Source organism: Hibiscus syriacus, unplaced genomic scaffold (assembly GCF_006381635.1).
Source record: "Hibiscus syriacus cultivar Baekdansim isolate YM2019G1 unplaced genomic scaffold, ASM638163v2 tig00014064_pilon, whole genome shotgun sequence".
Taxonomy (NCBI): domain Eukaryota; kingdom Viridiplantae; phylum Streptophyta; class Magnoliopsida; order Malvales; family Malvaceae; genus Hibiscus; species Hibiscus syriacus.
The window spans coordinates 591224-602514 of NW_024062313.1; the positions used below are offsets into that span (position 1 = coordinate 591224).

Genomic DNA, 11291 nt, shown 5'->3' on the forward strand with positions numbered 1-11291 from the left:
ATAAAATATAGGAATGCGACGACCCCAATTTTATTCAAGTGATTGTATTTTGTTTGTAATATATAATCATTCTTCTGTATCAAATAATCATAGTAATGATTAAAAAACTAAAACTGGAAATAAAAAAGTTGATGAGGCTGCTTTTAGAGTGTTCACCTATTTTACCAACTTGTACTCTGAATTTATTCAAAAAGCGAACAGATGATAATGCTGTAGCGGCTTCGGCTGCAAAGTCCAAACTACTAACCAAATTAATCTATACATTCTTTCCTCTCATTCCCCTAAACAGGTTATTAGTTTAGCACAACCCTGACCAACACTTGTTCCTTTTCAGTAATTAATTAATTTCCTCTTCCTAAATGTCCCAACAGTAATGTCACCTTAAATTACTTAAATTCTGACAACTAAAACTTCACATTAGGAGATACAAAAACTCAACTTTGGAAGTTTTCAAGTTCACAATGAAAATGTAGCCAAACGATTATCAATTAATGTGTACATTAAGAGTCATAAATTTGCCACACCAAATTTGGGCCATGGATGTTTATTAAAAAGAACAACACTGCTCTTTAGAACATTTTCCCGATACCATCTTTCCTTGGAATAGATTCACCGACATCCATTCGCTGCCAGTTCCCGACTAACAGAGCCATTTGATCAACCTTATCAAACAACCTAAGGAGTCCACCTGTGTGTATGAAGAGGACCTTTCTCCCTTCCCACTTTTATGGATTCTCTGCCATATCTTTCATCATCCCATATGCAGCTTTCCCACTAACCACAACAAGAAAACCAAACGTGTTCAAAGAAAACCTTCTTTTCCAAAATAGAACATATAATTCTACGTCTAATAAATTCCTAGGTTTCTATTGCACCATGCTAATTGTCGAACAAATATCTCAAGGAAAGATTAGTTTGATTAAGTCATCCAATCATCATGAAATATACTGCACGGATATAGCCTTCCAATTTAAACTTTTTAGTTGCCCTCTGCATTACAAGGCATGTGTCCAAAAGCATAAAACCTGAATATCATAGCCCCATGGGAATATATACCAACTAAAATAACTAGTATGAGTTTTCATTTTTCTTTCTTCTTTAAAAAAATTAAAAAGAAATCATTCAAAGGGAACAAAATTTGAATTGCTAACATGTAGAAGATAACGTTTATACCTGTATACAGGGTCAAGAACAACACCCGTTGCAGCAGCAACTTCCATCACAAATTTGAGCTCTTCAGACGTATTCATTGCATATCCTAGTCCTTTAGCCTGTAAAGAGAATTTTTACATATTCCGTTCAATAAACTACAGGAAGATCATGGCATCTGCATATTATAAGATAAGCTTTGGCTACAAGAATTTCTCTCCATCTGATGCATATAATGAAGTAGGGGGAAAGGGTGGGGGAAATCAAATACGCATAGCCTACAAGTTTTGCATATAAACAGTATTCCATCAACTCAAAATTTCAACTGTAGAAAATTATGCTATTTATACGAGTTTACTATCGAGATTTAGGACCTGAAACAAATTAGACGTCTCAAGCCTATTCTAGAAACTTGACATTTCTGCAGCAAAAAATAATAGCAAACAAAACGTAATAAGTCTACACTGTTACAACATGTATGAAACATAGAGCAATGTAGGGAAACTATGAAAAGCTGAGTGATGAACAAAACAAATTATAAGGCATTAAAACTTTCTCCAACATAGGTTACCATGAGGACTTGTAAGAGATCACCAAAATAAAATGAAAATTTTCACATCGTCAGAGTGTGCATATTTAAAAGAGAAAAAAATACAGTAAAAAATCCAATGAATCAAGCTAAATCTCACATTTATGATACTGAAAATATCACGGGCATTCACACCTGCTTGAAGTCCATCAATCAAGTCTTGAACAAAGTCATAGAAGTAATCAGGATCGTCACAAACGCAGAAAGCATGAACCTAAATTGTCAGTAAAAAATAATATACATTAATTTGTTTATGGAGAAATGTAAGTGTTAATATATGGATAAGAATACACACTTTTGCCTTCAGTGCTCCAAGCCATGATCCCAATGAAAGACCAGCAATTGTACCGCCACTAAAAATCAATAAAAGAATTGTCACTCAGCACTGCTTTTGTCTACGATCTGGAGCCAAACATAAAATGTAAAGACCAGCAATTGTACCGCCACTAAAATCAATAAAAGAGTTGTCACTCAACATTGCTTGTCTACGATCTGGAGCCAAGCCCAAATGACAGCCAAACATAAAACGTAAATTAATTAAAGATCACAAGTCTAATCAATTTTAATGCATTAACAACCACATCTCTCCAAAATGGGCTCACTAACAAAATTTCCTATAACACTAAATGAAAAGGAGTACCGTATGAAAAGGAAGAAACAAAAGCTAAAATCACCACAGCAAGAACAAACTTTAATAAATCAAAACTAAATGTACCCAAAAACATAATTCAAAATAGCTTTAAGTAGGGTACAGTTACACTCTCATTGTTTTAATGCATTAGTAATATCCAGTTATCAAACTCACAAATACCATAAACATAAATTAACTAAAATCAAAGTTAATGAGGCAACATAGTTTCATGCTATAACACTTTCACCAAGTCTTTTTCTTTTTTGAACTAAGGTATCCACCGCTGATAGCGGGGACTAATCCCCTCACTGCGGGTGCTCTCACTAAGTGGTAAATGACTGGCCATGAAATGTACTCCATTTCCATGGGTGGGGATCGAACCCTCAAACTCATGGTTAAGGGGAAAATTAAATCTAAAAGGCCGTTTATTGACAATGAAAGATAAAATGCCATACTAGGGGCAAAATATAATACTTGAGTGGAATAGAACCTGCCACATGCAACAACAATATCATCAAATTTTACTCCATTGCTTGTTATCTGAAGTTGCTCCTCAATTTCCCTCATTGCCTCAATATAGCCCCTAAAGATAGCAAAAATAGTTATATAGTTGGATTGGATTTAAAAAAGTAATAAATACTTCAAAAGCTTAGAAACCATTGACAAGGAGAAATTTAAGATCAAAGGAACTTATAGTACAATCTCCTTGAAAAATAAAACGTTGAATGATTAAGGCCCTACAATCAACTCCTTGAATAAAGGATCATAAGTTCTTTCAATTGAATGATCCATATATTCATCCATAAAAACAAATTACTATTACAACAACAGGAAGGCATCTTATCAATTTAATTCAATTTTCAATGCTCATGCATACACTTATATTTTCTGTTTGCAACATATGAACCTTAGCCCAAAGTCCAATGGGTGCTATTTTAAATTAGTTTGAGTTATTAGGTATATCAAGCGGTTTTTAGTGTATATTTATAAAATCATGTTCCTAAGTCATTGTTTTAGAGAACATAGTCCATGTAAAACAAGTTACTATAATTAAAGAGAGGGGGGGAGGAAAATTCCAAACACCAAAAACAAAATCTTTCTCTCATGTTATGCGCTTATCACCACGAAATTCACATGGACTCTAAATAGGGGCTAAAGAAAAAATAGTTTGTAAGAGAACAGATAATGATTTTGTGTAGCTTCCAAGTAAAATAATTCAAGTGCAAAAGACATGCAACAGAAAAGGAGTATAAACTATGACGGATGCTCACCAAGTTCCCAAGGAGTTTGATCCGCCAACAGGAATCACATAAGGCCTTCTGCCTTCCTTTATCAATTGTTCTTTCAAAACATTAGTAAGGGCCTGACAAGTAAAATTTCATATACATTGAATTAGAAGACAGCATAATGCATTAGCATATAAGAATTATCAACTCAATCACGTAGCCAATGGACCCTATAATCTAGAAGCAGGATCATTGGTAGCATGTAACTCAAAATAATACTCAAGAAATCGCCAACAAACTATTACTTGAGCCGTCTGATAAAAGCGAAGCCAAAATCAAAATATATCTAACATTAAATTAAAACCAGGAAAGAGTCTCATATCATAATAGACGCATTGGAGGGCCTGAATCATATCATGAGAAAGTCAGAAACTAACAACACTCACTATTTTTGCATATTCTTCTTTTGAAATAAGATGAATATGAGCGCCCACAAAACGCTCCACCAGCAGATTGCCTGTCAATCCAGGATCCTTACCAACAAGAAGCTGCAACAGCCAACTGGTTAAACAACAGAATATATGATAACAAATAAAACAAATACATAAAATATACAAGGAAGGTAAGAGTAGAACCTTGGAGGTACGGAGTATAAGATAAGAGTCGAGATTTAAATACTTAGCGGCAACGGCAGTGGTTGCTTTGGATGCCACCTATTGTAATGATGCAATCAGCACCCTGTGTCACTGCTTCCGCCAATAAGAACTCCAACTTCCTGACTTTGTTACCGCTCAATTGCATGCCTAAAAGGTCGCCACGCTGCATGATCTAAAACCGTCAGTACTAAACAAAAAACAAATTTCAAATCAAAAAGGAAAAAGGAAAAAGGAAAAAGAAAAAAGAAAAATTTACCTTCAGCAAAACCTCTGTGTTTTGGGGCAAATTAGGCAGATTCCACTTATGAATCGGAGTAGGGAGATGAAAAATATAAATAAGATTTGGGTGTTTTGCAAAACAAAAGAAAACATGCAGGTGCTTACATGAGCGAGAGAGAAGGCATGGAAAGGAATCCTTTGGATTTAATTAGTAGCTCTGTAGTTCGAGGAAGGTCGATCAACGGTGGACATTGTGAGGTAATTTAGACGGGTTTGAGATGGGATGCCCAAGAAGGAGGAGAGTAGGGCTTCTTGCTGAGGAAATCATCAAAGCTTAGGGCCTTAGCTTTGGAGGTGGAATCGTTGGTTTCCATTGCCTGATACTGAGACTGAGAGCAGTGGACTCTGCTGCGTGTGGGTACTATTGGTTTGGATTTTCCAAAGACCGCAAATAGAATGGTTGAAAGCAGGCAGATGCAAGGGCGAAGGGATTGCACTTAGTCTAGCTGAAGTTGAAGCTGACCGCATTGAATTCTATCATCCAAAAACCATCGATGGCTAATAGAATATTACATTACAAAACTGCCTGAAAATGTGTACCTAATTGTGGTACGATAAATGGACTAGAATTTGGTAGGTTTGGGCTGGGATCTTAGAGTATTTGAAAGATAAAACCCAAACCTAACAATGAACTTGCACAATGCGAAGCACCAATATATAAATTGGGCCTACAAGTTTAAGTCTCAACTCTTGACATTTCTTTTGGAAAAGAAACGATTAATTTTTTTTCTCATTATTTTATATACTAGTTATGGAAAAATTTATTTAATAAATATATTTATTTGAATATATATTTAAATAATTTTAAATGTAACTTCTTAATTTGAACTTAAAGTCGAATCTCGGAGGTCACACCAACGAGAGCTCATATAATCATAATCTTTAGATCGATCAAAGTCAATAGGTTGAGTCAATCAAAGTTAATGAATCGAGTTGATAAAAGGTCAACGGGTGAGGATGGTGGTGGGTCCTACTGAATTTGGGTCGAATTCGATCCAAGGTTAATGGTTTGTCATCTGATAGTATCAATGATCAAAGCTTACTTTTTTAAACATAGTAGAGAAATAACTTAATCAAATATTAGTGATCAGTTTTTTACTTTTTAAATTTAACTAAAAATTTTCAAAAATTCAGGTCCAATGATTTTTTATTTTCCATGTGTGCGCTGACATGGATCTTAGAAAATATTATGGAAAGTAAAAAAAAAGAGTCTCAGCAACATCGTGGATAAATATTTAACAATAAAAATATAATTAAAATAGAAAAGAAACAACATATCGATAATAAATTATGTAATTTATCTTAAACTTAAACGTATATATTTTATAAAAATTTGATTAAACGGAACATATATATAAATAAGGAGTTAATTTCAGTTTTTTATTTTTACGAAATATAAAATAACGAATTATGTATTTATTTTTTCATTAAAAAAATAAGTATCTACCGTTGATGTTAACCAGAGAGATAGATTAAGTATAAAATGGATAAACAAGGATTAATGATTTAATGTATGTGTGTGACGTTTGATGATAGAGATCTATAAACTCGGGTTGTCCCGCATGTAGGGTAGACTCACGAGGGTTGGATACGGGATCTATAGGGCGAATAACGTCGCGACACGCAAGTGGACAAGGAAAAAGAAGGCTGATTGAAGATATTGAAAAATATTTATATTCAAACAGCGTTGTTGTGGTCTAAGGTGACGTTTGGTCGGACTAGACAATGATAGAGACGTATTGTGAGAGTGCTTTCAAGCATTCAATTTCTTATTAATAATCCACCTTTAAGATTCAACCAAATTCTATGTGATAAAAAGTATTACATACATGTAGTCGTTGTAAACACTTTACCCAAAGCCCATCTCCACGGACATTGTTTCAAGTAAAGCTTTTGACAGCTCCTTTTTCAGCCAACAAAGTACTTGGTTAACACCAACTCTGCTGCAAATAATAATTGATAAATTTGACAGGACCAGGCAGGTTAGCAACCAAATGGCAAAGCCTAACCAGCTTTCCAACTTGTGCAAGACATCAGGAATTGGAAATGGAGACCCTCTTTGTCGAACTGGTGAAACTTATGCCAACAAACAGTGAAGATATAGATATAATGAAAGACAGCTTTGGTTGGTTTAATCCATGATTTTGGTGTTCATGTCCCAAGTTTGTGTCAGTGACTATGGAGGAGCACATTGGGATTAGCCGATTAAGCTCTGTAAAAGCCTGCAAAGCTTGTGACCACTCAACCCTACCGAATTCCAATGAATCAGATGCTGCAACCAAAACCCTGCCAACAGCATTTCACCAAACCACCTAACATTCGGAGATATACAAATTAACCAAACTAGAATCACATATTGTGTTGCTCAAACATTTTAAAATCAAATATAATTATTTTCTTACAAAAAGTAGCACTGTATTAATAGGGGAAGTTATATATTGCGATAAAATCGGTAAAAATATTACCTAAAATATTATTATTTCTACTTAAAACATTAATGTTTTTTTATCATTTTTGGTAAAGAGTTCAACAATAAAAAAAATTGTAGAAAAAAAAATAAAAAATAGTAGAAATAATAACGTTTTTGGTAATTTTTTATCAATTTTATGATTTAAATAATAACAAAACCGATAACAACTTTTTTTAATTGTATATTAAAACTAACGCACGTGATCATTTTCTATTAATATGATCCAACATTATAATGACACAAGACATGAGATAACAAAAGCAGTGCCTCAATAAGGAGAAACGAAATAAATGTCCATCATTTGGGACTACACTTGTATCATCTTTCAATCTAAATTAATACAAAATCTGGCTATCTTTGCTATTAAAGACCAACACATATTAGAACTCATTTGGTGATTTTAATGATAAAATGAATATTATTTATTTTAAAACCCCTAAATTTAAATAATTATTTTTATAAGATGTGTATTATTAATAACTAAAAAGAACAAAAAAATAATAGTTTATAATCATTATAAACTATTAAAAAATATCTGTCTAACCATAAAAAATAAGAAAAAATCTGAAAAATGATAATAGGAGGATTAATTATTTGGTCAATAAGTATTTAAAACATAAATCCATGACTTAATGTCGCCGCACGTGATCTCATGACAGCTAGTGCGAGTTTACCTGACACTGTTTTAAAATTTCCTTTGTCTCACTTTGGTGGATCACTTTTGTAGTTTGACCGCCCAATCATTCGCCGTTAAAAAACCACTATTCATGCTTGTCATCTTGTATTATACTTCATATAGTTTAAAAAATTATTATTTTTTATATTATTTGAATAATATATTTTTATTTATAGAATATATGAATTATCGATGATTAAGAAAAAATATAAATAGATACAATCTTATAATCACTTTAATCTATTAAAAATATCTTTATTAAATATAATTATTATCTATACTATATTAAGATTTTTAAATTGTAAAGTTTAAAAAATTATTATTTTTTATATTATTTGAATAATATATTTTTATTTATAGAATATATGAATTATCGATGATTAAGAAAAAATATAAATAGATACAATCTTATAATCACTTTAATCTATTAAAAATATCTTTATTAAATATAATTATTATCTATACTATATTAAGATTTTTAAATTGTAAATGAATTGTTATTTTTTCTTGAGGTTTCGGATTCGAGCACCATGATATTATAGGTGTAAGTGTTAAATGGCAAATAGTTAAGAGTTATCTTTAAACATATATTATCTTATATTTACCCATATTAATAAAAAAATATTATAATATAATGATATAAAAATATAATTATTATCTTAATAATTAAACATAAATATAATTGCAAATAATTTTAATTTTTTAACATATTCCATCTAACAAAATATAGTAACATTTTAATTTTTTAGGTTATATTTAATTACATCCCACACTTTTTCTCTTTTACAAAATAGCCCACATTGTATATACCTCTCCCAGTTTATGCAAGCTTTTACGTTGTACAAACCAAAAGCCAAAGCATAAAAAGAAGTAATCGAATCAGATGAATGAGGAGAAGAGAAAAATCATTTTAAACTGAAAAAAGAAAGACTAGAAATGGGGGATAAAATTAACCTTAACATGTTTCATTATAAGAATAACAATGATAATTACTATAATTACATCAATGGGACGTGCTTATCTTCTTCTTCAGATGATATATCCAATCTTCTTCATCAGTTTCTACTTCATTCTTCTTCTTCCTCGTCTTCCTCTGTGATGACCCACTTTGGGGGTCCAGCAGATAATCCACGGCGGTTTTCACCGTCATCAGCACCGCCGGCTGGTGGAGATTGGGTTTTGGTTGGAGCTCATGGTAACCATGATACCGATGAGTACGACTGTGAAAGTGAGGTAAGTGTCTGGTCTTGTAAGTCTTTTTCTTCTTCTTCTTGTTCTTCTACTTTTTCTTGTTATCTATATTTTGTTGGTGAGAAAATGACGAGGGAAAGGGATGAAATTTGAGCCATTTTGTTAAGATGGTTAAGATTCTAGCTTAAAGTGAGCCGATTTGCATGTACTAAATTTGATTACATTAGGCAAAGAGTACGGATTATTCCAAGATTCCATTTTTGAATGTTAAAACAGTTTCTTTTAACAATTCAAATCAAGCAAAGACTGGGTTTTTCTCATTATTTAGCTTGAAAATTGTCAAAAGCAGGAGGGTCTTGAAGCATTGGTGGATGAGGCATCGCCAAAGCCTGCTCCATCTCGTAGTTCCTCGAAAAGAAGCAGAGCTGCGGAGGTTCACAATTTGTCTGAAAAGGTTTATTTTGTTTCAAATCTATGTAATAATGGGGAACCATTTGTTTGATTTTTGTTCATGGATTTCTGATTTATGGAGTTTGAGGCAGAGGAGGAGAAGTAGGATTAATGAGAAAATGAAAGCATTGCAAAACCTGATTCCAAATTCTAACAAGGTATTTTTCTTTTACAAATATTGTTGCACTTGGATCATATATTTAGGGATTGAATCTTCCATACATGGCAGACGGACAAGGCTTCGATGCTAGATGAAGCTATCGAGTACTTGAAGCAGCTCCAGCTTCAAGTTCAGGTATATATGCCAATCTGCAGCTCTAGCTTAGTTCACAACAAGTTTGGTTTCTGATTTATACATGTTGTCATTTATCAGATGCTATCCATGAGAAATGGATTAAGCTTGCATCCTATGTGTTTGCCTGGAGTTTTGCAACCGCTCCAGTTTTCCCAAACAAGAATGAACTTGGGTGAAGAAAGTGGGTCTCTTTCCATGAATGTGTCGGGGACGGTACCGGGGAATCAAGAAACCTCGGTGCAGATGGTTTTCGATCTACCCAACCTATGCAATTCTTCAAACCCTGCATCAGTACCAAACATGATTACTTCTGAAACTTCATTCGAGTTGGAATCGATCCAGGCTCAGTTAGGGCCATTTCAGCTCCTCTCGTCGTCTCAGGTAAGTCAAATGCGCAAAAAAGCATGAAAAATTTAGGGGAATGATCCTTACCTGTCATCTTATTTTAAAGGGATTGTGTAGGATATTTGCAGGGAAGACCTTGTGCATCATCATCAACAACTGAAGACCAACACATCAGGTAGGCACAAAATGCTCACATTCATCAACTAAGTTGAAATAGCATAACTTGTTTGTGGTAAACAGAATTTGGTTTAGCTGCTACAACAACTGCAGTTTCGCTTCCCTTCGATACACAAGAATCGGATTTAAAGGAAAGCGATTCTCTTGATGCTAGCATGATGACAAGAGACGAATCTAATAGTGTGCTGTTAAAGAATATGGACCATGACCTTATACTTTCTCCACACCTGACCAGGTAAATCCACTTTCCTCATTAAGTTCTGCCGATATCCGATATGGTTCCGTTATTTAATTCCATCCTTGAATGTATATTTGAACAGCATGCAGGGTGGAAGAAGTGAAACCAGTGATTAACTCAAGGCAGTGTGAAATTTGTGGTTAAACTATGTTAACTTTTTCGGATTTACATAGCAACAATTACTGTCAGGTTTTGTAATTCTAACAAAACCTCCATAGGTACATCCAGCAGTGGATGAGTAGAACTGCAACATTAGCCTCTGATGTTTGGGATAATTGAATTAAAACTTTTCTTTAATTTATTGGGTAAATTTAGCAGTTAACTTTCAATTTCCTGATGATTTTCTTGTTCAATCATCTGTAATTTACATGAAAATCTCCAACTGATTGTTATTCACAGTTGTTGCTTTCTTGAACCAAATCGGGTATTTCACGCTTCAATAATATATCATCATAAGAAGTCATTTCTTCACAAGATGTATATTATTTCATAGTCACTATTTATAAACATTGGTTTCTGTGGCAGCTTCATTTTAACTTTTATAGTCTTTGAAGGGGAGTAAAACTAGATTCTATTTTAAAAATTATTATTTTTTAAATTAAGTCATTTGATTTTATTTTTTTTTGAAGTTTGGTTAAAACTTTTTTAGTTAGTTAATTTGAGTTTAATAGAAACTATTTTTTTGTTTGGGCTAAAATTTAATTAGTTCTTCACATTTTAATGGGTCGAGTGTGATTAAAAAATAGTTGAGTCTTAATTATTAATGGATTTGAGCTTAAAATATGTAGTTAATATATTGAATATTTTTGGTTAATTAATTAATTTCGAACCGAAATAACCGTTAACCGAATATTGACAAAAAAAAACTGTTTTGCAATCAAACTAATTTGGGTTCTTGACCGTTTAACCAAACTAATAA

At 32.9% G+C, this 11291-nt stretch overlaps 1 protein-coding gene and 1 pseudogene across 1 annotated transcript; one reads left to right on the forward strand and one right to left on the reverse strand.

Annotated features, from left to right (window-relative positions):
- Positions 1-484: 484 nt before the first annotated feature.
- Positions 485-4974, reverse strand: LOC120206877 (annotated as a pseudogene).
- Positions 4975-8518: 3544 nt separating this feature from the next.
- On the forward strand, positions 8519-10633 carry LOC120206876 (transcription factor SPATULA-like). The gene is made up of 8 exons (XM_039206449.1): positions 8519-8909; positions 9217-9321; positions 9410-9475; positions 9547-9612; positions 9691-9993; positions 10075-10132; positions 10198-10369; positions 10455-10633. Exons 1-8 carry the CDS (start codon positions 8613-8615, stop codon positions 10486-10488), a joined length of 1101 nt encoding a protein of 366 aa, XP_039062380.1. The 5' UTR covers positions 8519-8612; the 3' UTR covers positions 10489-10633.
- The last annotated feature ends 658 nt before the right edge of the window (positions 10634-11291 follow it).

Excerpts from the sequence above, each read along its gene's own strand:
- LOC120206876 (XM_039206449.1), top strand. The coding sequence starts at position 8,613 with ATGGGGGATAAAATTAACCTTAACATGTTTCATTATAAGAATAACAAT. Across the intron at positions 9,322-9,409 it reads TTCACAATTTGTCTGAAAAG|AGGAGGAGAAGTAGGATTAA; the intron begins GTTTATTTTGTT and ends AGTTTGAGGCAG. Across the intron at positions 9,994-10,074 it reads AGCTCCTCTCGTCGTCTCAG|GATATTTGCAGGGAAGACCT; the intron begins GTAAGTCAAATG and ends GGGATTGTGTAG.